Consider the following 27391-nt stretch of genomic DNA (forward strand, 5'->3'; position numbering starts at 1 on the left):
CCGGGTTCTGCCAGTGCAGGAAGCAGCATGTCGGTCAGCGGGCGCCTGACATGGGCGCGATCGCGGGCGCCTCTGCTTGTGAGTCTCCCCGAGGCTTGGCGCCGCCGCGGCCACACAGCCTCCTCCTACTCCGCTTTCTCTGAGCCGTCCCGGGTGCGGGCGCTGGTCTATGGCAACCACGGGGATCCAGCCAAGGTCGTCCAGTAAGAGTCGGCGCCGACAGCAGGGAGGGAACTGGGGTTCCTGGAGGGTTTTAAGGCGGGCGGCGGACTGCGAGGAGAGGGCAGGGTCCGAGGAAGCGGACTCTGCTATTCGACCGAACCCCAGGGCGCTCCGCTAACTCGAGACCGGTGCTTCTCGGCGGCTGAAGACCCGCGAGGCACAGGTGCAAGAGTGAAGGCCGGAGTTTATTGATCCGTATTGGTTCGAGGATTGTGGCAGGCACTCATTCGTCTGAATGGATGCTTTCCATTACTTGTCACGGCAACGTTTGGGAGGGGGGGTGGTAGTTTTTGGATGTATTCCCATTTTGCAGATGAGAAAAACCGAGGCACAAGAACGTTAAAATTAACACTTGCCCAAAGTCACCCAGCCGTTGAGAATAGGAATTTGAACATATGGTCTGACAGCCTACCTAAATTCTGCTCCTGTTTGTTTGCGTTTCACAGAGGTCGAGGGACTTGTCCAAAGTGATTTGACTAATGGTTGGAATAGGTGCTGGAATTCACCACTTTCTCATGTGAGTTTCCTTCCGTCACACCAGTAAGCATCTTGGACTAGTCACAAAGAGTTGTTTAAACCCGGCTTGGTGGCACACGTATTTAATCCTAGCACTAGGGAGGCAGAGGCTGTCGGATCTCTGTCAAATTCAAGGCCAGTCTAGTCTACATGGTGAGTTCCAGGACAGCCAGAGCTATAGAGAGAGACCCTGTCTCAAAACAAACAAAAAGGAATTGTTTCACAATCCCAGCATTCTCTAGGTAAGAGGGTAATGAGTTTGAGACCAGCAATGGGTTACAATAATGAGCCTTTGTCTCAAAACACACACACACACAGTAAAATACATTTAAAAAAAATTAAATTAAAATACAATTCAAGGGCTGTACATGATGGTGTGTGACTATAGCCCCAGCACTTGCTAAGGCAGGAAGATTGTGAATTTAAGGCCAGTCTGGACTACATATTGAGACCCTGCCTCAAAAACAAAACAAAAAGACAACAATTTGGGTTTACCAACATCCATCTTCTTAATATTATTTTCTCTTCCCTTCTTAATGTCTCCCTGTGTAGCCTGGAACTTGCCGAGTAGACTTGGCTGACCTGAAATGTATAGTGATCCTCCTACCTCTGCCATCCCCCAACCCCCAGCATTGGGACCAAAGGTGCCTACTTCTAATTCTTCTCTACTGCTCTTGCTCCTCTTTCTTTCTCTCCCCCCAGAAAAGGTGTCCCTGTGTTGCCCAGGCTGGTCTGGAACTTGTGGCCCTCTTGCCTCAGCTTCTGAAAGAATTGGAATTACTGGCTACTGCTCTTTTAAATTGCTCTAACGGTAGAGGTGGCCAGATGGTACAGGACCTTGAATTTAGCTGATGCTCCCCTCTGCCTGTCAAAGCACCTAGCCAGGGCTTAAGCCATTACGATGGTTCTGTGTTTGCTATGGCTCAAGGGGTTATAAGGGCACCGCAGGGGAGTCTGCAGGTGCTTTGTGGTGGAGGACGTTAGCCCGTTCTTAGCCCTGTATGTGTGCTGTGTTTGTGAAGCGGCCCAAAGAACCGGGTGAACTTGCCAAACACTCCGCTAAGCCAAGTCAGGGCAAAGAGCTGACTCCCAAGTACCCTAACTCCCATATTGGTGCTTTCACCTTCGCCCTACCCCTCCCTGGTAACCTTAACAGCTCTTTTGACTGGCAAGTTATGTGTAGATTTGTTAGTTGGCAATTCACATGCAGAAATTATGGATTAAGATCCAACAGAATTTTAGAAGACGTTATTACCATAGACACAGGGTGCTCAAGAGGTTGACTGACTTGTCTAACATCAAACATATTTGGTTTTAAGTGTGTGTATGTGGGGCGGGGGGGGGTCAGAGGACAGCTCTCAGGAGTCAGTTCTTTTGGGATCTGGTGATCAAACTCAGGTTATCAGCTCTGTGTACTTGGCACCTCTGCCACTGAGTCATCCCACCAGCCCCAATTTATATTTTGCTCATAAGCAATAAATCATGTCAGGGAAGACGTTTCCCTGAAGATTTTGCTGCAATGAGCTGATAAAGCCCCATGAGCAGGGCTCATAAATGGACCCAAAATGAGAGCAGTGTGGTGTTGCTCCCAGAGGCTTGTCATTTCTGACTCTCATAGGCCTGCCACAAAACAACTGCTCCCTTCCTGTTAGCTGACCTTGAAGCTCATGTCATTAAGAAGTGAACCTTTTAAGTTTTCTCAAGGTGATAAAGAAGGCCTGGGGTGGTTATTCACCTGTGTGCAGGGGCCTCCTGACTGGTTTCCTGTTAGAGAGCCAGGGACACTGGAACAGACCAGTCTGTCTGCAGATGGCCCCAGGGAAAAAAAATTAAAGACAACTGCTTTTGTCTCCTATGTAAACTCCTAGTCATTTCCCCCAAGTTGAGAACATGACACCTGTACCAGGCATTCTCTTCAGCTGCGCTTCACAGCTCAGTCAGCTGTGCTACATCTGAAGCTACTTCTGGGCTTCGCCGCTGAAGTGCTTAGTAGGTCGGGGGCGACCTAGGGTTTACGTTTATTTACGCTCTGCAGGCCTTCAGGTGACTGTTTCCCAGCCAGTGTTGAGAAGCAATGTCTGTGGATAGATACCCAGGCAGTCAGAATTGTCCCTGGTCTGGACCTTCCCTTCTGACCCAGATTCAGGCAATTTTGTTTGCATGTGTGCTGAGGCCAGTGACCAAGATTCCCTTTGTAGTGCTGGGTGAGATTTAGAGTAGCCACAGCCACTGAAGAATCAAGTGTTCTTTTCACAACCTAATGACTGGGTATCTCTGAATTGGGTGACCAGTGGGTCATGAAACTACCCAAAATCCAAACAACAGTTCCCAGACAGGTGTGTTTGTACTGTGGGCCATTGCTCTGGGAGCTGGGGGGGGGGGGGGGGGACTAGGGGAAAGTATAAAACCAGACGGCAGAATTTTACAGTGTTCTGGAAATTTCAGAGGTGGCCGTAGCATTGTTCTCTGTCCAGAGCTCTAGATTCTGTACCATAGAGGTCTGGAAACCGCAATATCTGTTTCTTTCCTCCTTCCCACATCCTCTTATTCCTCCCCCATCCCACACAGCATTCCCTCAGAACTGTGCTATTCTCTCGGTGCCAATGTGAAAATAACTTGTTTATTGTATACCCACCAAGCCGCAAGCGTGAGCTAAGTCCTCTGCAGAGACTATGTTATTCTAATAGGACAGGGGTGGCTCAGTATAGTGTCCTCACCTCCTGGGCCTCACAAACCAGCATCGTCCAGCTTGGTTCACTCTTCCATTTAACAGATAAGGAAACTGAGCCTTCAGAAGATTGAAAGGCTCTTGCCCAAAGGACACGTAGAACATTCCTTCTTAAAGTACTTCATGGGGCTTGGAGGAGTCCCATGTACAGACCCAGGCTGAAGCAGTTACAATCATTTGAAAGGTTTTTTGTTGTTGTTGTTGTTGTTTTTTTTTTCCAAGAAGAGATGGAGTTTAAAATTGGGATTATGATAGCTTAGAAGAGAAAGTGAAATTACAGGTCATTCAGTTTTCTGAGTTTTCTGTTCTCTGTGGGAAGGGCAGGCCTGCCCTGAAATGAGGGTGATTCCGGTCTCTGCCTCCTTCTCAGTTCCTGCATCCAGCTGGTGTGGTTGCTCACACCTGTAATCTGAGCACTGGAAGTGGAGGCAGGAGCATCAAAAGTTTGAAACTAGCCTGGGCAACATGAGATACAGAGATACAGTGTTAAAATCTAAAAGAAACCCCTTAACTGTGGCTTCTCACCTGCCAGCCACAAGATGAACCCACACTGGGAAACCTTTGGGTACAATACCTTTTACTTTACGGGGCCAGGTTGTGTTGGTAGTGCATCCTCATTGTAGGATGCTATTTATTCTTAGAGTGCTTTCTACACTTGATGTCAGTGTTGAAAACTAAAACTCTGCAGGTAACTTGATTCTTGTTTGTTTTTCAAGATGAGGCTGGCCTCGAACTCATAGAGATCTGCCTGCCTCTGCCTCCCTGAGTGCCGAGATTAAAGTCATGCACCACCACACCGGCTGGTAACTTGTTTCTTAAACCAGAATTATAGTACTTTTTAAATTGGCATTTTGGTTTCATACTCTGTTGAAGGCTCTTTTTTATAGTCAAAGATGGAAGTGGAAATAATGTTCATTGATACAGGAAACTAGCCAGCACTGGTTCCCTGAGGGGCAGGTAGATGCTGGGCCCTGAAGATTCAGAGGCAAGTGATTAATACCTTTCCCCAGGAAGCTCCCTAGTCTCATCCAGGAGCTGGGCCACCCAGTGGCCTAGGTGCTGTGGTGAATTCAGACTATAATGGATATCCTAATCCCCTTTTGCCCTTGGGAAGTCACATTAGCAAGCAGTCTAAGCCCCATGGGAGATGGAGTCATGCCATGTAAGGGGAATGTCCTAAGCAAAAGCTACAAGTGCAGAAGTCCTGAGGGCCTAATGCTGCCTGGGAGGGATCTGTATAGTAACTGACCCAGAGGAGACTAAGCCAAGGTCATGGAATTCACACCCACACCAAGGAGTTCATGTCATTCCCCACTGCCCTGGTTTCCTCCTCGTTGCCCCAGAGGTGAAACATGGCAGGCACATTGACTCCCACAGTAGGTTAGGAGTTCTCCTACATCCTGAGTCTCTGGGAGAGAGATGCTGTCCTTTAGTGCAGCTCCAAGTCACATCCCTATCTGTCCTATTACACGCTTCCTGGCCTGGCCCACTCAGGGAGAGGTCAGAAGGGCCCTCATTTTAGAAGCAGGTGAACAGATGACAAAATCATGCTAGCTTGAGGTGTTTTGTTGGGGACCACACACAAGAGCAATGGTCCACGTTTCAGTCCTTCCTCTGTCACTGATCATTAAAGTGAAGAAATCACTTCAGTCTCTTCTCTTAAGCCAATGCTTGATGAAATAACAGGGTTGGTCAAGATCATGCTATCCCTCAGCTTCTGTGCCAGTAACAGGCGCTCACAGCTCCCTCTTCTGTGTACCTCAAAATCTACAGTGCCTTTATAGCCTATGGTGGTTTATGGCCCCCACAGACTCATGTGTTTGAATGCTTGGCCCATAGGGAGTGGCACTATTAGGAGCTGTGGCCTTATGAGAGTAGGTAGCCTTGTTTGGGGAAGTGTGTCACTGTGGAAGGAGGCTTTGAGGTCTTCTTCATGCTACTCCCAATCTCCTGCTGCCTTCTAATCAATATGTAGAACTCTCAGCTCCTTCTCCAGCGTCATGTCTTCCTGCATGCTGCCAGGCTTCTTGCCATTATAGTAATGGACTAAACCTCTGAAACTGTAAGCCAGCCCCAGTTAAATGTTTTCTTTTATAAGAGTTGCCTTGGTCATGGTGTCTCTTCACAGCAATAAAACCCTAACTAAGACATAGCCCATTGTCTACAAACAGCACTCTTTCAAGATGAGGCCTTAAGTAGCTTCCTGTCAAAACACATGCATGAGACAGCTTAGGAAATGGTGAGACTTTATTTGGGAGGTTGTGGTCAATGACTAGTGCCATTGCTTCTGGGTAGGGGTGTACATCAAAACTGTGCACCTTAGCGTGAGCCAGAAAGGAAGAAACTGGGTACCCCAATGACCTGAAGATCTATACTTGGGCTCCACCTCTTACAGTGCCCTGGCCACCAAACCTCTAGCACATTTATGGTCTGAACTATAGCAGATCCCTCTCAGCACAGCACTGCAGCCATGGACACTGAGAAACAACTAATTCCTCTTGTCATCCTCTAACAGTTTTATGAAAGTCAAGCACCACTGGAGCACCTGCTCCAGCATGTTGGGATGCTAAGGCAGGAGACTTGCATGAGCCCAGGAGTTAAAGGTTAGTCTGGGCAATATACTAAGACCCTCAAAAAATGGCTGGGCGATGGCAGAAATTGTGTTTGGTAAACCAAAAGCTGAGTCCCAAGTAGAAGATGAGCAGGATCACCATGAGGCAGGAAAGCCAGCAGAGGCCCAGCAAGGCAGGGGAGTGACAGCTCTGGGACCTGAGAGTCCAGGGCTCCTTTAGATCTTCAGTTTAGACCACTCATCCTCCCTACTCTGGGTCACAAGCCAGGAACTGAGGAACCATCTCCCTCCTGCTTGTGACTTGTGTCCAGCTTGTTAACTACTAAAGACCCAGTATGCCAGGCACTTCTCGAAATCACAGAAGGCAGCCAGCCTGTTGATCACAAGGACCATAAACTCAGGAAAGCCACAGGAGGTGTCCGTCACTTTTGCCCAGTGCTGCATGAGAGCACGCATTCCTGGCTCACGTGCTGAGCAGATGGAGAGGGCTCTAGTTGGTGACATTCTCTCTCAGTTGGGTCTGTCTGAAATTATTTGCAGTGATGGAGTGAAAGATGAAAGATAAGAACAAATGGTTGCTAATTAAACATGGAAAGCAGGAAAGAGCACTCCACAGAGCTGCCCAGTGTCTACCTTACCCAGCAGATAGAACTGAGCCGGGCCCCAGGGGACTGGGTGCTTTTTCTCCCCCTCTCAAAAGGCTCTTTCTTCTGCCTGCTTTTGTTTCCCTTGTACTTCATATGGCATCACAGGTGTACAGCCTCAGCCTCAAAGGAGCCATTGTGACCTTATCCAGCCTGGGATCTGTCAATTGAGACAGTGGCAGCCCTCGGAGTGGCCTGGCGCCGTCATCAGACTCAGAGGGGAACGATATAAACAGTGCTAGGGAGGTGACTTGCAATCTAGCCAGGTTGTGTTTGGGTGCCTCATTTGAGCTCTGCAACACAGGCATAGTTGCCTTTGGTGAACTTAAAAAAAAAAAAAAAAAAAAAAAAAAAAAAAAAAAAGGACAAGAATTGCTCTAATTGCACTGAAGGACCAGCTCCTGGAATTCAGACCCAGCCCTGTATTCCTTCTTGTCTCAGCAGCGGTATCCTTGACGACGCTGTTAGAGCTGCCTGCAGGAAGAGCCGTGTCTGTGGTATTGATGGCATTCCATGGGGGCAGGCCGGGGCTAGTCTCCCTGGTGAGATGCAGCTGGACCAACACAGCTCGCCCTAGGTGGGGAGCAAGTATCAAGCCTCCCACCACCACCCAGTGCAGCTTCCACTTCCCCGACTCTAAACTCTGCTCTAGCTGTCCCTACCCACATTTCTGCCTTCCTCTGTGACTCTCTGCTGGGCTTTCCAGGAGCCAAACAAGACCAGGAACAGTTTGTGGTCCAATGTCCTATCTGCTGGTCAGAGGTAGGCTAGTCTGTGAAAATCAATTTCCAGTCAGGGTAGCTGGACCATGCCTCCTGGGTTCCTCTGCAGCAAGACTTCTCAGAGCCTTGATGGTGCCAGTGTGCTGACTGTTAGAGGGGATTGGCAGGCAGTTGTCCCTCAGATGTACCGAATCCCAGGAAAAGCTAGTCTCCTAGGAGGATCGCCAGTCTGGCTTCAGAGCAAGGCTTGCTACCTTTTTTTGTTGTTATTGTTTTGCTTTTTGAGCCATTCAGCTTAGTTTCTCTGAGCCTCAGCTCCTCCCTTCTTTAATTAGCATGGTGTACTGCCCTAAGCTTAGGTATTCGGAGACTAAGCAAGCTTAGATGCCAGGGGACAAGCTTGGGAAGACCCAGGTAGCTGTCCTTTTGTGGTGCAGCCTGGTGGCCAGAATTAAGTTTTAACACACAGTGGGCTGGCTGTTCTTTATATCTGCTGCTCCTCCCAAAAGTTGCCTGCATCAGATTTCAAATGTAACGAGTCCCCTAATCCTTCCTCTCTGGTTGCTCAGCCAGGAATCATCACAGACTTCTCCCTCCCTTGACTTCCTAGGTGACGGCACTTTTATGCCACATTCTCTCACTGGAGATGAGTTTGGCCCTAGATACCTGTTGATGACTGAGGAGAAACCAACCAACCACACACTCACACACACACACAAACACACCAGATGATAAGTAAAAAGAGTTCTGGGCTCCCAAGTCTGAAGGATCAAGACCCAAACTTCTTTCCATAGTTCCAGGGAGCTCTGAAAACTGAGGGTGTGTAGGGAAGGCAGCTTGCCACTGTGCATTCACCTGGTGTGAATATTCATGCCTCTTACTGCCTGTGGACAGGAGCACCTGACAACAGGGCTGCTCAGCCCTCCTGGGTATAAACAACTCATGATTCTGAACTCTGGAGGACATCAGAGTCCAAGAACTCCAGAAAAAAGATCTTGAACCTATGCTTCAATCAATTAAAAAACACAGGGAAGGCTAGAGAGATGGTTCAGAGGTTAAGAGCACTGACTGCTCTCCCAAAGGTCCTGAGTTCAATTCCCAGCAAGCACATGGTGGCTTACAACCATCTATCATGAGATCTGGTGCCCTCTTCTGGCCTGCAGATATACATGCTGGCAGAACACTGTATATATGATAAATAATAAATAAATCTTAAAAAAAAATACATGGATGGAAATGGGCAGTGATGGTGCTCACCTGTAATCCCAGCACTTGGGAGGCAGATGCAGGCAGATTTCTGTGAGTTTGAGGCCAGCTGGTCTACACAGAAAAACCCTGTCTCAAAAAACAACAAAACAACAACAAGAAAGGCATGGAAAGACTTGATAAGCTAAACCACAGTCAACTCCCAGGAGATGCTCTTAAGTGGTAGAGTCACCCCTGCTGCACGCTAGGAGAGCTAAGAAAGTGGCCCTGGCCAGGGACAGCTTAGGGGAAGAAAGTTTGCGCTGGCTCTTGAAGGCTGAGCTGAACTTTTCATTTCATGGAGAAGCTGTGGAAATGAAATTCTTGGCTGAGGGAGGAGTATGGAGAAAAAATGTGCAGGAAAAAAAAAGAAAAGAAAAGCTGTGTCTAAGCAGCTTGAGCTCCTGGGCTTTGTCAGCTTACAGGAAAAGTCTGATTATCTGTCAGGATGCAGGAGAAGCAATGAGGATAACTCGAAGAGGCAGCTAGTCTAAAAACCTGCTTGCTCAGGGCTGGAATTTTTCTTTGGGATTCAGATTTACTACATAGAGTTCCAGAGAAATATCACTGACGGCCTCCCCCACAAGGTCTGCTGGGCTGGCCCTGCCCTGGTAGTGCTAGCCACCCTTTCCTCTCCCCTCAGGCCGACGTAGCAAGGCTCAGTCTCTCGGCCAGGTCAGGCTAGGGCTCATTTCACTGCTTGGTTTGGAGTCTGGTGCTTACCAGGTGGCTTCTTTTAACATCTGAGCGCCGGGTTCAGACCAGATCAACCACCTACCACTGTTAGCAGCCTGAAAGAGTTATTTACCTCTTCTGTGCCTTTGTTCTTCAGCTATAGAAGCAGAACAATAGTCTGCAAGCTATTGAAATAGGGTGGAAGCTGGCAGATAAAGCACTTGGCAGGGAGCCTGGCTGATGAACACTCAGTAAGCAGCAGTTATCAGTGGAGGGAGGACCCCTCCCTCCTCCACCTATGTACACATGCGTGCGCACACACATCCTTAGTACTACCTTTCTTTTGCAAAGCCTTTTCTTCTGTTTCTGGTTTCCCACTTCTTCCTACTTAATGACTTTCTGGGGAGAGTTTATTTGTTAGTTTCTTAGCAGATTCTTACTCATAGTGAGACCTGGTTTTTCTTTATGGGATCCTAATGGTTCAAGGGTTCCTAGCTTGTGTTCCCTAAATTCTTGGAGGTTCTTGCAGGTTGTCAGGATTTCCAAACACACGTCTAGATGTTGGTGTGCAACCAATGCCAGCTTTGACTCAGCAGTATGCACTTCATAATCTCCCGGAACTGTGTCCTCTAGATGTGCCTGTTAATATATCCCTCACACAAGTGTTACATCGTAAAGCCCGCAGCACAGAGCCTGGTGGGGAGAAGAGCTCGGGAGGATCTGCCTCTATTGTTGCTATTAGTATAAAACATTATTTGAAAAAAAAAATCACTCTTTTAGCCTAAGATCATGCCTTGGGTCTAATTAAAATTCTGGAGAAGGCAGGTGGATTACTTCAGCTTAGTGTGGGGATACTGTGGCACCATGCTAGGAGCCTCTGACTGGCAGTTACATGATTCAGCTAAGTAAAAATGAGGAAAATTATTACTTTGTAGATACATTTGGGCAGAGAAGTATTGCTGACCTGAAGCGTTATGTTTCAGGAAAGGAGTTTGCAGGCATTGAAAGTCACAGAGTGTAAAATTAAGGGCTTTCTCTGCCTGCTCTAGCTCCCAAATAATGACACGGAGACCTATATTTATTAATAAGCTTCAAGCACTATAGCTAGGCAGTTACTCATGTATTCTAACCCAAGTATGCTGGCCTGGCCTGGCCTGCTCCCAGCCACATGGCCCATTATTTGCTATCTTAGTCTTGCTCTGGATGCTCCTTGTTTATCTGTGTCTTAATGGCAACTCCCTCTATCCTGTCCCCACCTGGGACTGACCCCCTCCCTGGAATCAGGAGTTCAGCCCTAACTCTCCTGTCCTGCTATGGGCTGTTCAGCTCTTTATTAACCATTCAGAAGATGGAGAACAATTTTTACACAATATTGAGACAAGAGATGCTTCATAGAAATGACAATGCCAACGTCTGGGCTGCAACTAGATCTCTGGGTACAGAAATCAGCATTTGAATACACAGTGCACAAAGCCACCTCCCAACAGTAGGGACTCTGGTATAATGCAGTGATAAGTGGTGTCTATTCAGCAGGTGCACTGGCTGGTTATATGTCAAGTTGACACAAGCTTCAGACATCTGCGAGGTGATAACCTCAACTGAAAAAATGTCACCATAAGCTCAGTCTATAGGCAGGCAAGCCTGTAGAGCATTTCCTTAATTAGTGATTGATGTAGGAGGGCCCAGCCCACTATGGGTAGTGCTATCCCTGGGCAGGTGGTCCTGGGTGCTATAAGAGAGCAGGCTGTAAGCACACCTCCATGGCCTTTGCAGAGATGATGTCTCTGTGGCTAAGAGTGCAGGCTCTCTCAAGAGGACCCAGGTTTGTTTGAGCACCCTATACAGCACAGCTGTATTGAGGTACACAGACAAATATACAGAGAGTTTTAAAAGAAAAATAAAGAACATTTATGTTGGGGCTGGCGAGATGACTCAGCAGCCAACAGCACTGGCTGCACTTGTAGAAGACCCATATGGTGGCTCACAAGTCTGTAACTCTAGTTTGAGAGGAACCAGTGCCTCTCCTGGCTCCACAGGCAGGCACACGTGTGGTACACATACATAACATTAAAAACACTCATACATAGCTGGGCATGGTGGTACACACCTTTAATTCCAGTACTCAGGGAGTTGGAGAGGCAGGCAGATCTCTGAGTTCTAGGCCAGCCTGGTCTACAAAGCAAGTCCAGGACAGACCAGGCTACAAAAAGAAACCCTGTCTCGAAAAAAAAAAAAAAAAAGAGAAAGAGAACATAGAACATACACATTAAAAATTTAAGAATAAAAAACACTTAGGTTTTTTGAGACAAGGTCTCACTATGCAGCCCATAGCTTGCTATGTATTTTTTTTTTATTATTTTTTTAATAACAAAAGTTCCCTCAAAGCCCTCTGGCAGGTCTTTTTACATGTGTGGGGGTCTCCATGTGTGTGGGTGAGCTAGTCCATGCAGGCATATATAGAAGCTAGTGGCTGGCACTGGGGCATCTTCCTCGGTGTTTCTTCATGTTTGAGACAAGGCCTCTCATTGGACTTGGCGCTTACATTCACTAAACTCACTGACCATGAGCGCAGGATCTGCCCTTCCCTGCTTTGCCTCCAGTGCTGGAGTTACAAATGCTGCCATGCCTGCCTTTTTATGTTAGTGCTGAGGACCTGAAATCCAGTCCTCATGCTTGCACAGAAAACCTTGAGAGCTGCTGGAAGTGTTGTAGTTTAAACCTTCATCACAAAGTATTCTAGCGCAGAGGAGAAATGTGCTCATGGTGCACAGCCACCTTGTGACATCAAGGTCTCCCCCCCACCATCCTTTCTAATAGACCGGAACTCCAGCCCAGAAAGGCCACCATGCCTGGGGTGTGAGTCAATCCACAGAGACACTTCACAGATACAGAGGGTCTCTTTCTATCCATCGCTTCACCTTCTGTAGCCAAGGAAAATGTTACCTCTGCCCATGCTTGTTGGGACCAAAACAACACGAGTAGAGGACAGAGCTTGCCCGGAGTTTCCCAACTGTGCCTGCTTGGAAGAACCACCTGGGGTCCCCTCACCTGGTGATGCTGGTTCCTGCATCAGCAGTGGCTGTATTGATAGTGAGCGCACTGTGTGATTCTTTGAACCAAACGGGCCCTGGGGAGCATAAGGCCAGGCTAGCAGAGGCTCACTAATGCTTCTGTCCCTGACTGAGCAGTGGCACTGAGGTCCCCAAGAATGAGCACTGCAGTCGGTATGAGCCCACACTCTGCTGGTCCTCGAAGCACCCCTTTTCCCTCAGAACCAGATCCCTGGGCTCGCGTGGCAATTGAGACATGCTGCCGACCTACTTTGGGGAGATAGTTTGAGCAGAAGACATTTAGTCTTGGCTACTGACAATTTCTTCCTGTGACTTTGTGCTTAGACTGAAGAACCTGGAGCTCTCTGCTGTGGAAGGATCTGACGTCCACGTGAGGATGCTGGCAGCCCCTATCAATCCATCTGACATAAATATGATCCAAGGTAACCTTGGTCCCTAGAGCTTATGATAATTGGCTCAGCAGCTGCCTCCCTTCCACTCCTCCTCACATATGATATGAAATTCTCAGGACTGGCAGCGGCTGTCCTCTAGAGGAGCTCTCTGCACACAGTATTAGCTACTCTCTGGCCAGCCTCTGAGCATGAGGCTCTGTGAGCTGGAGGGATTGCAGTAGTGGTAGACCATCCCTCTGAAGAGCCTGTGACATGCTGGACTCCTTTCTTACTTGAGCTTACCCTCGTGGTAAGCATGTGCCCAAAGAGCATTAGCTCCCTGCAGAGTCATGGAAGCTGAAGGCCAGGGTTTGGTTAGGTGGACAGCTAGGGAGGGCAGGGCCCTGGTGAGTGCAAATGTGACCGACCCCAAAGTCTAGGCCCTCCCCAAAGTCTAGGCCCTCCAGAGTCCCAGCCTAACCTGGCAGTGTGACTGCATTACTTTTCCTTGATAAATGTTTCCTTGATATATGTTGCCTTGATAAAACATATAACCAAAGCACTTAAAGGCATGTGGTTCCGGGGGTTAGAGTCTGCAATGGCAGGGCACAGGCAGCAGGAAGCAGAGGATTCACATCTTTAACCCAAAACACAGAGTAGGACTAAGAATGGCACAAGGCTTTGTAGACTGAATCCCACCTTCAGTGACACACTGTCACCAAGACCACACCTCCTAGACCTCCCTAAAAAGTGCCACCGGTTCAGGATCAATTGTTCAGATAGATAAGTCTCTGGGTGACACTGTTATCCAAACCACCACATTTACCCTCTGAATTCTTCTCTCCCAGGGAACTATGGCCTCCTTCCTAAGCTGCCTGCTGTTGGAGGGAACGAAGGTGTTGGAGAGGTGGTAGCAGTGGGCCCCAGTGTGTCTGGATTAAGGCCGGGAGATTGGGTGATCCCAGCAAATGCTGGTTTGGGTGAGTGTCCCCAGGAGTGAGCAGCCATGCATTCCTCCAGATCCTAGTTCATGTATCCTCAGTGTAGCTAAGCAGTGCCAGATTCACTATTAAGTTAGGCCTGCCTCCATCAGTGTGGAGTTGAGCCAAGAGCACAGAATCCTGTTTGTTGTGCCCTGGAGGGAAATGCCTATGTGTACATTAGCTTGGCTCCATGTTGATTAGAGCTGAGTATCTGATTCTTTATATCCTTGAGTCTCTGCTATAAGGTGTGGTGCAGACTACAAATAAGGTTGGCCCTGCTGTCCAGAAGACTCAGATCTGACTGAAGTGTCAGGAACTATCTCAGAAAAGGGAGTACCCCAAGGCTAAGGGAGCAGGAGTAATTGTGGCTGCTCCGCATGCGTGTGCATGAGACAGAGATGTTCATGAGGATATTTCAGGCAAGACTGTGAGAGTCCATTAGAACATGTTGGTGGAAGTTGCTTAGGCAGAGTTGAGCCAAAGGCATTTCCTATGGAAGGAGTAAAATGAGCAAACATCAGGGTGAGTGTGGGAAATGGAAAATCCAGTGTAGCCCCAGCAGAGGCTTTGCCTGTGGGCTTTGCCTGTGTCTCCCACTGTCCTCTGTCAGGACTCCCACAGGACTCTGTGGGAGAAGTTACATAATGAGAAAGAAGGTTGGAGAGGTAGAGTGGGGCACATAGGGCAAGGCCCTGAAGAGCCAAGCTGAGGCTAGCATTTAGTGTATATATGGAAAGAGTCATTAGAGTGTTCTGCTTTCCAGTCCTTGTTTTCAAGGCACACCCATTATCCAAAGGGATCTTCATGGTAGCCACAAGAGGGATGTGTTCCCTGAGATTCGTGAGGTGGCGGGAATGAAGTAGAAACCAGAGGAAAGGATAAGAGAGCTTTAATAAAGTAGTGGTAGGAAGATAGCAGCACACCACACCAAAGAAGAGGATTGGCACCTCTTGGCTTTGTCTGTTGAGGCCTTTGTTAAGGTGGGTGTGAGAATTGCTTTCTACCTAGGATGAAATGAACCTGGGATGTCAAAACAGCTTTATCTTCTCAGGCAAGCTGAAGAAATAACTAACCTATGTTTTTGGTTTCTGTTGGATTTTTTTTTTCCTGAGACAGTAATTCAAATTGAATCCACCTGCCTCTAGCTCCCAAGTGATAGGATTAAAAGTGTGTGCCACTACACCCGACCTTTTAAGATTGTTAAAGTTTTAGTTAATATGTGTGGGTATTTTGGCAGCATATACAATTGTGTACCACAAGTGTGCAATGCCCTCGGAGGCCAGAAGATCACTTGGAACTGGAGTTAAAAAGGGTTGGGGGCCACGTGCTAGGAAGTGAACCCAGGTAATCTGGAAGAACAGCCTGTGCTCTTAACATGAAGCCATCTTTCCAGCCTGTTTTTTGTTGTTGTTGTTGTTGTTTTGTTTTTAACTGTAAGGTGGCTAAAGGCTGTTCTGTGTGGCCCCAAACTGTAGGTATTTGAGGTAACACATAGCCAACTGAATCGACTAGCTCAGGTTTACCATTTAGCCCATTTTCTTCTAGCTTTTGGCCAGAAAGGGACACCTAACTACACTTATTGTCATCAATTTACCCTTTAGCTTTGAGATCAGTTTGAGGCCCCAGTCCTTTTTGTTCATTTTTACGAAGTAATGACATGCAGTTGAGGAAATTTTAGTGTTCGAATCTTGAGTTGACCTTTTTGAGTTCAGCTCCCCTGATTCCCTAATGCCTTGCCCAGTAGCATGGCAGAGAGTCCATCCAGTCCAGTGATGTATGAGGCGCTGAAGCTTGGGAAGCAAAAGTTTGCTCAGACTCAAATACAAGGGGAGAGGGAGCCCAGTGGAGTCTTGTCTGCTGTGTTTCCCACTGTCCTCTGTCAGGACTCTTTGGTCTATGACTCACAAAGCCTAAAACTTATTACTGTACATCGCTGTGCAAGTAACTCTCACGAGGACTCAACACCACAAGCTTTTCCTCTTTCCTCCAAGTCTGCCATCTTTGATGCCCTTTTACCAAGAAGGGGAGGCTGGGGTTGGGCGTGCAGGGGTTCCTTCCTCACTACCCTGCCCCATCCTGCCTCAGGGACCTGGCGGACTGAGGCTGTGTTCAGTGAGGAAGCACTGATCGGAGTCCCTAAGGATATCCCTGTCCAGAGTGCCGCCACCCTAGGTGTCAACCCCTGCACAGCCTACAGGATGTTGATGGACTTTGAACATCTGCAGCCAGGTAGGATCCTGCAAGCTTGGGAGTAATCCCAGGTCTTCCCACCGGGGGACACCAAAATCCTGCCTCAAAGGACTTAGGAACTCACTGGCACACATGGCAGAGGGAGGGTCCCTTGGATCAGTGACAGGCTCTAACCTGAGTAAGTCGTACTGTTCTTAAGTAAAAAGATGTTGATGAGTTGGTTCCTAGAAAACACACTGTGAGAAGTGCTGGTCACATTCCCCAGAGCTGGGGCTAGAATGCTGTCACCCAGCAAAAATGTGTTGAGCTGTGCTAAGCTTTGGGGACACAAAGCCAGGGAGACGGACAGTCACTGTTTTCAGTAAAATGCTGAACTCAATGGTAATAGTTCCACTCAGCACTTCCACTCGCATGAGCGCCTCTGCGGGCATCCTCCCTATGGAGTGCATCTTCAGAGCCATGCGGAAGGGCCTGTTAGGGATTAAGAACTCAAGCCCCAGGCAAACAGCCGAGGTCTGAACCAGGCTTCACCTCCACCTCCAATGGTGTGAGTTCACCATTCACATCAGTGCTCACCCATGTGATGGCAAGTAAGGGGTGCCAGAGACTTGTGGGTCACTAGAGTCTGAAGTTTAGTCCTCCTTTTCATCAGTGAGGAACAAAGACCCACAGAGGTGAGCTGTTACATCAAGTCACCCAGCAAGTAAGCAGCCAGACTGTCGCTCGAGTTCCTCTGAAAGCAGAAACCGAGCAAGCCTTGGGCAAGCATTTTGTTTGGGACGTGTTCGCTAGAAGGAGGAGGGAGGGACGGAGAAAGACAGGACGGAGGCAGAGCCCATTAGAGCCAGTTGCAGCTGTCGGCAGCTTGGCCTCAGTCACTGGGGATCCCCTCAGGTTCCTTACACACTACAGAGTTAACCCCAAAAGTCAGAAGACTGCCCAGCTTATTTTTGTTGCTTTTGGGAGGTTTGTTTTTTGTTTACAGTTCTAGGAATAGAATCGGGCCTGGAGCATGCCAGGTAATCACTCTACTCCTCGTCTCTGCCCCAGCCCAGCCCTACCTTCCCGCTGCTTGAGGGCTCACTCTGCACACTGCGTATCTGTAGCCACGCAGGGATGGAGAAATCACCTACAGTCCTTCTCTCATGCCAGTGAGAAAACTGAGGCCAAGAGCTGTTGGACTGTGGTGAAATTAGATAGCCACTGACCAAGGCCCTCAGCCATGACAAGGAATCCTAGGTGGCCTTTGGCCACGAAAGCCAGGAATGATGAGAGACTTTTGTTGGAGTCCCAGTACAGTCAGCACTGGGTGCCTCTTCTCATGTCCTGGTCCTGAGGTCACTGCTGATTAGGGCAGCCCTGTGCTTGATGGAGCCAGGCCTTCTAATGCCACCCAGTGTAAATGCCTGCAGCCTCACTGCCTCAGGGCCGATGAGGCCAAACAAATTCATCACCTGACCCAAAGTAAGAATAACTGTCACATTGTTCACTGGAACTTATGCATATATGAACGCAGATAATGGAAACTGAAGTTTGGCAGCTCAATACTTGCCTTTGCTGTCTTTGTTACTGCTCCATATTGCTGTACTCCTCAGCTCCAACGGAAACAAATCAATGATGCTGTCAGCCTACGCAGGAGGTTCAGCATTCACTAGTGATTGATAGGTTGGAGCCCTGGCCAAAGCAAATGAGCAAACTTGACTGAGGAGTTGTACTTGCCACTAGCTGTAGCCTATTCTGCATTGACTCCTGCTGCCTTTCAAAACCAGACAGCTTTTCCAGCCAACAGAGCATCTTCCTGCTTATTTGGCTTCAGTCAGACAGAGACACTCTGATAGGCGCTCTCAGGCCTCCTGTTTTCTAGGGAAGACAAATCGAAGTTCAAAGAGGACATGCTATGGCCTGTCTCAGTTGGTTACAGTGACTGGTGAAGCAGGATGCATGAGAAGGTCCATCATGTTCCCTAGTGCACCACACTGCCTCTCCCACTGGTGAATTACAAAGCTAAGCCTGGGCTTTGACCACAGTCGTTGTGTATGAGTGAGGGTATAGCTCAGTTGCAGAGTATTTGCTGGCATGCTCAAGGCCCTAGATTCTATCCCAAGCACCACAAAGCAAAAGCAAACATTCTGTAGGGCCCTGGAGCTTGGCATTTCTCCAGTCTGGCTCTCCTTTCAAGGGCACCTTTACTAAACAATACATAAGGGAATAAGGTATGGCCTCCCCAAGGACTAAAGGTAATTAAGAGATGTGCACCTTTGCACAGCTGAGTATAGGGCACAGTTACACGAGATGCCATGGAGGGCTTCATGAAGGAAGCCACACTAAAGTGGAACTTAAAAAGGAAGAGACCAGAAAACCATTTCAAACCAGAGATGTGGCCTCAGCATGGGCCAGTGTGGTGACGGAGCAGGCAAAGGTGCTTGCCACTCAGACTGACAACCTGAGTTCAATCCCTGAACCCATCCTGCAAGCTGCCCTCTGAGCTACACATACACATGGACATACACAGAAATGTAAATAAGATAGCAAATGGCCCAAGCAGAGAACAGAGGACTTAAAAATTGGAAAGATGATCAAGGGCAGTCTCAGAGCAGGGTCTCAAACATGGACAGAGTGGCCAAGATCTGTGACGCATTATGGGTGTGGTGGGATGTGGAAAGTATGGCAATAACAGTGAGTGATAGTTCAAGGTGTGAGAAAGCTTGCACTGCTGGGCCCTGGATCCCAGGCTGGGAGCCCTCAACCTGCCACAGGTTTGCAGCACTTGACTTAGGTCTCTTACACAGGAGACTCTGTCATCCAGAATGCGTCCAACAGTGGAGTGGGGCAAGCAGTCATCCAGATCGCCTCAGCCCTTCGCCTAAAGACCATCAATGTGGTCCGAGACAGGTATGTGGGGAGGCCGAACCTATTGGAAAGGCCTTTCCACCTCGTGTCCCTGTGCGTCCCACATCTCCACCAGATGGTGCCCTTGCGTGGGCATGATTGGGCTGGCTGCTGAAGCACAAGCATTCCCGGGGCAAATGAAGTCCCTGTGAAGTCTGAAACAAAGTTGACAGGAGGAGGCAGAAGTAGTCCTTACTACAGTCAGGAGTATTGGAGACTTGGCTTAGGATAACCCCCGCTTTCAAAACCACAGTTCCCATTTGGGAAGGTCTTGAGTTGTTCTGACTGTTCTCTGAACTCTCTAGGCCTACCACTTAACTTTGTGCACTGAACCCAGCTGGGAAGGAGGTGGGGCAGGCTTGTGATCTCTCTTTTACAGATGAGAAAGCTGAAGTTTCCGAGAGAGGAAGCAGCTTGCTCAGGAAGACACAGCAAGTCAGTAACAGACTTACCTTCTTTCCATTGTCCCTTCCGGCCCCTTTAAGCCTCAGTGTGCTCCAGTGTGGCCCAGTCACTTGAATCCGTTCTCTCTAGGGTTGGTACTTTTCGGCCCCTGCATCTGCAGTGGTGATGATGAAGTGATTCTGTGTACCTGGGCCAAGAATCAGGGCAGCTATGCACTAGAGTGTTTGCATGATACCCTGCAGTTCTCTGGAGAACAAGAGGAAAGAAAGTGGTATCTGAACAGAACTAGGAAGTAAAATGGCTCTTCCCTGGGCACAGATTGCTAGCATGTGTGCTCTGGGTTTTCAGATTATCTCCCAGCCTGGCTCTGTCCAGGAAGGAATGGCCAGTGGGAAAATGAGGCAAGAGCTGGAGGAGCATGATTAAATTATGGGGACGGCGCCTGCTTAAGGTCTGGCTTAACCTCAATCCCAGTTCTCAAAACAGAAACATGTTCCGGGGCTGTGGCATAGGGGTTCTGGGAGCTTGAGGGAGGGAACTCAGCCAGCATGACTAAGGCCCTTGATTGTGTTTGGTTTCCAGGCCTGACATCCAGAAGCTGACTGACAGACTGAAGGGTCTAGGAGCTGACTATGTCCTCACAGAGGAGGAGCTAAGGATGCCTGAGACAAAAGCTGTCTTCAAGGTACCCAGCTTGGGGCTAGAGAGATGCTTAAGCATTTAAGAGCACTGTTGCTTTTGCAGAGAATCCAGGTTTGAGTCCCAGCACCTACATGGTGGCTTACAACCATCTGTAACTCCAGTTCTAAAGGATCCAACACCCTCTTCTGAGCTCCATGGGCAACAGGCACACACATGGTACACAAACAAATGTGCAGGCAAAACATTCCCATCTACATGCACAAATAAGTCTTTAAAATTTTAAAAATAACCAACGAACCCAGCTAAGAACACTTCCCCTCAACCTCCACCCCATGCCATCTCCTTGTAACTGGAAAATCTGGGTGCCCTGGCTCCTTACTGCAACCATTATCTCTTCTGGAAAGGACAAACCCCCCCCCCAACCAAAGCTTGGGGACAGTGCCAGGCTGGTAAGCGCTGTAAATGCCCAGACTCTGGGAGGGGGCAGAAGCACACAGACTTTAGGAAAGCCAAGGTTTTAAATATTTGTAGTGTGCTCCATCGGCCTACGTGGCAGATGGGAGTCAGAGCTGGATGAAAGCATGGAGAGAAAACAGACAGAAGCTCCATTTCCTAAGCCTCTGCCTCACATTTACCTGACCATCCCACAGAAAAGCTCTACCAAATAGCTGACAGAGATGCTGCATAGGGAGGAGACACAGCCTCAGAACCACATCATCACAAAGTGGTGAGGCTGGACCACGTCGCTTGGAACTCAAAGCCAGTGCCTTTCTAGAGCATCTACCCCAGCAGACCCAGGAAGTGAGCAGACCCAGTCCGAGTCTTTTTGCACTAAACCATGTGAAAGGACCAAATACCCGCTGTTGAGAACATTGGCCCTGGAGAACACTGCCACTGTGGGAGGTCAGCACATCACCTGTAAACTTCTGTTCTTTCACACTGAACAGAGATGCTCCTTGTCTGTGCTTCCCAGCGTCCTGGGATGGACACCAGGATGGAGCGGCTAAAGCCCTTCCCAGGCAGATAACAAGTCCCAAAGTCATCCACACTCCATTTCCTTCTCTCTCTGACACAGCACTTGGGCCTCAAAGTGCTGCTTGTGGCAGCTTCAAACCCCTCACTGTAGGCTCCTTATTTTACAGGAGCTGCCCCTGCCCCGACTGGCTCTCAACTGTGTTGGTGGGAAGAGTTCCACAGAGCTACTGCGGCACCTAGCGTAAGTCTCTCAACCTGCGGGCCTCCATCACATCACCACCACTTGCTCTCTGGCCTACCCTTCCCTCTGTGTCCTCTGTGGATGAAAAGTCTGGGCAGCCATTTCTCTCCAAGGGCCTAGGAGTCTTCACCTAGGGGCCTCTTAAAAAGTCACACAGTCTAAACTAAGTAACTTTGAAATTAGCTGTCTTTTAAAACTAGAATTAATGTGGAGGAAACATTACACTTCTTACAAAATATTTTGGAACCTATAAAAATGCTGAGGGAAAGGGAGAGACGGGCGTTCATCAGTGCCCACCCACGGGGGAGAAGCTCCATTCACTGTGTTCTATGCTCTAACTGGAGGACACCTAAGAAACATTTACCAGTTGAGCTAGTCCCTCCATAGCGACTTGGCCAACACCATGAGCTAGCTACTGGCTGTAGAGGCGGCTGAGCTGCTGCGGGAGAGCATAGACTGGGACAGATGAGCTCCACAGCTGTGCTGAGAGTCAGCCTCTGCAGTGGCTGCGGCGCCATCCCACAGCCACAGGCAGGCGTTGCTATTCCAAATTCCTGTTTTGCTTTTCCTTTTGGTATTGGGGATTGAACGCAGGCCTCGGGCATGCTAAGCACATGTTCTGTCACTGAGCTGTGTCCCCAGCCCCCATCTTCATTTTATACTTTAAAAAAAAATGAAGCCCGGAAAGGGTAATCACTTCATTCAAGGGGTAGTTGGCAAGGGTTGCCTCTGAGTTTTCATAGCTATAGAACACCCTTATTTGGCCAAGAAGCAGCCTGTGAGGCTGACTGCATCCTCCACGCTACTGATAAAAGAAGCAGTGGGTCCTGGTGTGGATGCAGACATTAGAAGGACTAGGTTCAAAGCACAGCTCTGCTACTCACTAGATGTGGACCTGTGAAACATTGGGCAAAACGTGAAGATCCAAGCCTCAGTCTCCTCATCTTTAAAATGGGAGTAAGAGATATGGCTCTGCCTCTGCTGGTTAAAATAAGGAACACGGGTGATGCAGAAATGATGGGCTTCAACTCTCTCCTGCAGAACAGACAACAATCTCCCCCGATGCTACTCTGATAATTCATAGGGACAGTACAGATAACATGCTTAGAGCCATGTTTGGTACAAGGGCAAAAGGCTTGCTTTCCCTAGAAACTTCCTGAAGGAGAATCATTTGAGGGAATTTAAGGCTAAATTAAGCCAGGCTTATGGGGCACCCCTGTAATCTTAGCACTTGGGAGACTAAGGAAAAGGATTGTAATGAGTTCAAGGCCAGACTGAGGTATATGCCAAGTTTGAGGGAATCATAAGGTCTACAGACATAGTCAAACACACGCACATACACAAAGAGAGGCACAGAGAGAAACAAATGTGGAGCCTAGGGATACAGCCTATAACATGTGCTTAACGTGTGAAGATTCAGGTTTCTCCCCAGCACTTCGATTGATAGGTAGGTAGGGAGGTAGGTAGATACAGCAGGTGATTCCATTATGTCCTTTTCAGATTTCCTCAGTTGCTCCAAAATGTGCCTCAGGTCATGTTTGATCACTAAACTCCTAAGAGATTCAAGGAGCAAGCACAGGTTGACAGCAAAGGTTAAATCTAGCATATATCCTTAGCAATTCTAAGAAATTACATTAGGGCTGGGCATGTTGGCACCTGCCTGGAATCAGAACTGAGACAGGAGGATTACAGCTTAGATACCAGCCTGGGCTACATGACAAGACCCTGCCTAAAAAACAAAACAAAAAATTGCATTTGTGTTATGCGTATTTGCCAGTTGAGAGGGGTGTCAGGTTGCAGGTACCAACAAAGCCCCTTCATTGTCCCCTTCACTGTTCATATCACTCCTTAGCTGAAGAGCTACTTCATGGCACTGATCTCAGGAGTGAGCATGTACAGATGAAGAGACAAAGCCTGAACCATTTTCATTACCAAGGTCACACTTTCGTAGAGCCCAGACTGAACCTAGCCTTGATTATCTGGAGCATGAGAATGTGTGTCCCTGTATTTGGTTTTGAGATGGGGGTATCTATGTAGCTAAAGCTGGCCTTGAACTTAATCCTCCTACCTCAGCTCCCAAGTACTGAGATTGTTGGCTTGAACCCCCATGCTTAAATTTGTTTATTTGCCTGCTTGCTTGTGTTTAAGACAGTCTCACTGGAACCCTGGCAGGCCAGGAACTTGCTGTGTGGACCAGGCTTGCCTCCAATCAGATCAGCCTGCCTCTGCTTCTCAAGATTTGGATTAAAACCACATACCACCACGCCCAGCATGTGTGATATATTCACTATAAGTTCTTGCCTCCTAGTTCTTTAAGTGAGAAGTTAAAACTGAGAAGTTGGGGCCTGGAGAGATGGCTCAGGGGTTAAGAGCACTGGCTGCTCTTCCAGAGGTCCTGAGTTCAATTCCCAGGAATCATATGGTGGCTCACAACCATCTATAATGAGATCGGATGCTGTCTTCTGACGTGCAGGTGTACATGCAGACAGAACATTGTGTACATAATAAATAAATAAATAAATAAATAAATAAATAAATAAATAAATAAATAAACCTTTAAAAAAAAAAAAAAACCGAGAAGCTGTATTTTCTTAAAGCTCCCCAGGGATTCTGAGATCCAGAACTGGTTCTTGTAAGTGCCTTAGCAGGTTTCTCTTGGGGGACCTTAGGCCATGGTAGGTTGTCTTTGCCTGCACTCACTCTTCATTCTCTCTGGACTCTGCAGGCCCGGAGGAACCATGGTGACCTATGGGGGAATGGCCAGGCAGCCTGTAACAGCCTCTGTGGTAAGCTGAGGATACCTTCAGACCAGAGCTTAGATGCCTCCTTCCTTACACTGCAGTTGCCTAAAACTCGGGGGACCAATGCCTGAAGCAATGCTCTAAGTTCTAGTACTCAAGGCCCCAGCATATCCTTCTGTGTCCACAGAGCCTGCTCATTTTTAAGGACCTCAAACTTCGGGGATTTTGGTTGTCCCAGTGGAAGAAGAACCACACTCCAGGTGAGTGGCTGATGGCCTTGATACCAAGGGTGGAAGGAAGGTAGAGCTATCTGGCTGCAAAATGACCAGCTACTCTAAAACCAGCAGAGTGACTGAGTCCTCAACCTCACAATAGGATAGAGGACTATAGTCGGTCAGCAAATCGCTTCTAGAAGGGGCTGGCTGGCCCTTGGGCACAGAGTCTAGTAAGATGGTCCAGCCCTCATTCTAAGGAGCTGACTGGGATGCTGGGAAAGCCTGCCAAGTTAAGGGAGCATATGGGGTGCAATGGTATACATGTGTAATTCCAGCCCCCACGAGGCTTGGGTGGGAGGATTCTGAGTTCAGGTCATCGTTGGTTATTCAGCTAGATGCTGTTTCAAAAGAAAGAGGGAAAAACAAAAGAAAAACCAGCTCAAATGGTGCTTTCAGCATCAGTAGATCTAGATGGGCCTGGCCTAGCTGGGGAGCTGTGGGTAAGTTACTGAATCTCTGCCTTGGCCTAAGCATTGTGAGTTTAAACTCTTTTGAGCCATCTGACAAGAGAAAATTGAGGTTCAGAGCCACGAAGGCAATTACCCAAAGCTATCCCATTTCAGGAATGGGGTTGCCAGGGTGAGCAGATGGCCCTCTCACCACTTGGGCCTAGCTCCCCAGATTAGGAACCAAAGCTGAGAACGGAAGAATGACAGACATGGAGCTGACTAAAGGAAAGGGACGGAAGTGATGGCATGCATAGGGGATTTGCGTAGAAAAACTGTATGCACAAAAGCTCAAGAGAGTGAACGGAAGGGCTGGGAGGTAACTTAGTTGGCAAAGTGCTTGTCGAGCAAGCTTAGAACCTGAGTTCAAATCCCCAACACCCATGTAAAAAGCCTGTACCCCAGGACTACAGGGAGAAGGGAAATGGGTAGAGTAACCCTGCCTAGCTAGATCAAAGAGCTTCAGGATCAGTGAGAGACTGTCTCAAAAATAAAGGTGTCCTGAGAATGATGGTGCCACCTTTAATCCCAGCACTTGAGAAGCAGAGGAGGATGGATCTCTATGAGCCACGGTTCCAGGCCTCTCAAGGCTACATAATGAGATCTTGTCTATAAATAAGAATGTGACTGAAGAGCACCTCAGTGTGTGTTGGTCTCACCCACACACACACACACTGAGAAGTACATACACTACACCCGAAGTAAATATTTAAAAAGAGAGTAGAACCCGCCACACAGGGCACCTGTAGCATTAGGGCTGGTTTTGGACTGAGAAGTTAGAGGACAGGTCCTGACCAGATTGCAAAAGGCCTGATGAGACTTTTTTAAAGGTTCATGATCTTGCCTGAAGATAACTGGGGCGCCAGCTTGGTAGAGATTTTGTTTGTTTTGTGAGGTGTGTGTGTGTGTGTGTGTGTGTGTGTGTGTGTGTTTCAAGACAGGGCCTCACTATGTAGACCAGGCTAGCCTGGAACTCAGAGCTCCACCTGCCTCTGCCTCCCAAAAGCTAGGAGTATACCTTTGTATACACAATTATGCCACCAGGGTGTAGTGTCTTTATTAGTAAGTAGGATTAGATTTGAAGGTTGAGTTTGTTTCTATGTAAAGCACTTCTCAGCCAAAGCCTTCAACTTGATTCCTGTACTGCATCTGGCCCTCAGCCACAGGCTGGCCCAGGAAGGGATGTGGTTGCCTCAGTTGAGGAGTCTATTGGAAGCCCAGGACTGTCAAAGAGAGCTTTTCCTCATCTAGTCTGCTGCTATTAAGCAGTGGACCAGGTCTTCTGGGCCTCCTCTGGCTTCCCTAATTCAGTTATGGTGCCCCACCTGCCATTCAGGGCCCGCTCTTCACCAGCCCTGTCCTGTGGATCTGTGTCTTAGTCATCACTGAAAAGGGTAGTTACTGCCCGCCCTACAGTTCCTAGGACCACTCTCCATGTCTCTTGTCTGGTATTGGCCTTCATGTTCATCTCAGACCCTGGAGGGGACACTGGCTCAGGGCCATCTCATTAAACCTCACCTGTTGTTCCTTGCCTGACTTCCACCTCCTGCAGATGAGTTCAAGGAGCTGGTTCTCACTCTCTATGAACTCATTCGCCAAGGACAGCTCACAGCTCCTGCCTGGTCCGAGGTTCCACTGCAAGACTACCAGCAGGCCTTGGAAGCCTCCATGAAGCCCTTTGTGTCTTCGAAGCAGATTCTCACCATGTGATTAATGGAGAGGACCAGAAGAAAGCAGAAGACAGACCAACAAGACTGCTGGCTGTGGTCCCTCCACGAGGACCCCATTCTTCCCCAGGCTGCCTTCCACTCACTGCCTCTTCCCAGTAGGAGGGTAGGAGGCCAGTCCTAGGGTCCCTAATAAAACTTGAACTTCCTGCGCAAAGATTGAAGGGTAGCCCTCATCCCTGGGGAGGAATGCTGTGCACCTGCTGCTTCTCAACCCTAAGAGGCCCCTCCCCTGCCTCCCCACCTGTTGTCCATAGTCATTGCTTGACCACCCTGAAGCAGAGGTTAAGTGATTCCTGCCAAATGCTCTCAACGGTGTGAGCGAGTCCTAGAGTCTGGCAGAAAGGGAAAGGTGGTTAACTTCCTCAGGCTGTGTTGCTCTGTCCAGGGCAAGGGGATCTGCTGCCTAGAGGGTGAGTGCCAGGCTGAGATCATTAAAGCTTAAGAGACACAGGGTCTCAGGTGTCCAGGCCACCTTCAGGGAACTTCAGCCTAACTGAGGGAGTCAACATTACACCTGTGGTTCTCAGCCGGGGGCCATTTTTAACCCCAGAGGGACATTTTTGGCTCTCACAACTTGGGGAGGGAGTTGTTATTTGCCTCAACCTGGCAGAGATCAGGCTGCTAAGTAGTTCACAGCCAGGTGTAACACACACCTGCAATTCCAGCTATTGGGAAGCTTAAGTGGGGTGGCTTGCCACAAGATGGAAGCCAGCTTAGGCTATACAGCAAGATTGTGTCTCAAATTTTTTTTCTTACAGAGGGACCAGGGGGATAGCTGAGTGATAAGAGTGCTTATGTAGCATGCATCCAGCCTTGGGTTCCATCCCAATAACTGTAGAACAAATACAGCACATAGGACGACTCCCAAAAGGAATCATCCTGTCCAAAAGGTTCCTAGTGCTGCTGTTGACAACACCTACATTAAACCCCCAACTGGAGCCACCATAACTAGTGCTAAACAGAAGGCATCCAGGGCTGCAGACATGCCTGGGGGCTGGGCAAGGCTTGTTTGAGGTGCCACTTGACGGGTTGACTGAAAAATAAGTTGGTTTCATCCAAGTAAGAAGTGACTTTCTGGTGTTTGCTTCATGGTCACTTTGTCCAAAGC

At 48.5% G+C, this 27391-nt stretch overlaps 1 protein-coding gene across 4 annotated transcripts; it reads left to right on the plus strand.

Annotated features, from left to right (window-relative positions):
- Mecr (mitochondrial trans-2-enoyl-CoA reductase) lies at window positions 1-26437 on the plus strand. 4 transcript variants are annotated; one of them, XM_055611101.1, is made up of 11 exons: window positions 6-78; window positions 669-739; window positions 12720-12817; window positions 13615-13746; window positions 15835-15978; window positions 18729-18831; window positions 19816-19918; window positions 21018-21091; window positions 23817-23877; window positions 24020-24092; window positions 26106-26437. In XM_055611101.1, exons 2-11 carry the CDS (start codon window positions 702-704, stop codon window positions 26261-26263), a joined length of 984 nt encoding a protein of 327 aa, XP_055467076.1. In that variant the 5' UTR covers window positions 6-78; window positions 669-701; the 3' UTR covers window positions 26264-26437. The 4 variants fall into 4 exon arrangements, with proteins under 4 accessions (XP_055467075.1, XP_055467076.1, XP_055467078.1 ...); XM_055611102.1 differs by lacking the exon at window positions 6-78 and adding an exon at window positions 129-203; XM_055611100.1 differs by lacking the exon at window positions 669-739 and having other exon boundaries at window positions 1-203.
- The last annotated feature ends 954 nt before the right edge of the window (window positions 26438-27391 follow it).

The sequence above is a fragment of the Psammomys obesus genome, unplaced genomic scaffold (assembly GCF_907164565.1).
Source record: "Psammomys obesus unplaced genomic scaffold, mPsaObe1.curated_primary_1811, whole genome shotgun sequence".
Lineage (NCBI taxonomy): Eukaryota > Metazoa > Chordata > Mammalia > Rodentia > Muridae > Psammomys > Psammomys obesus.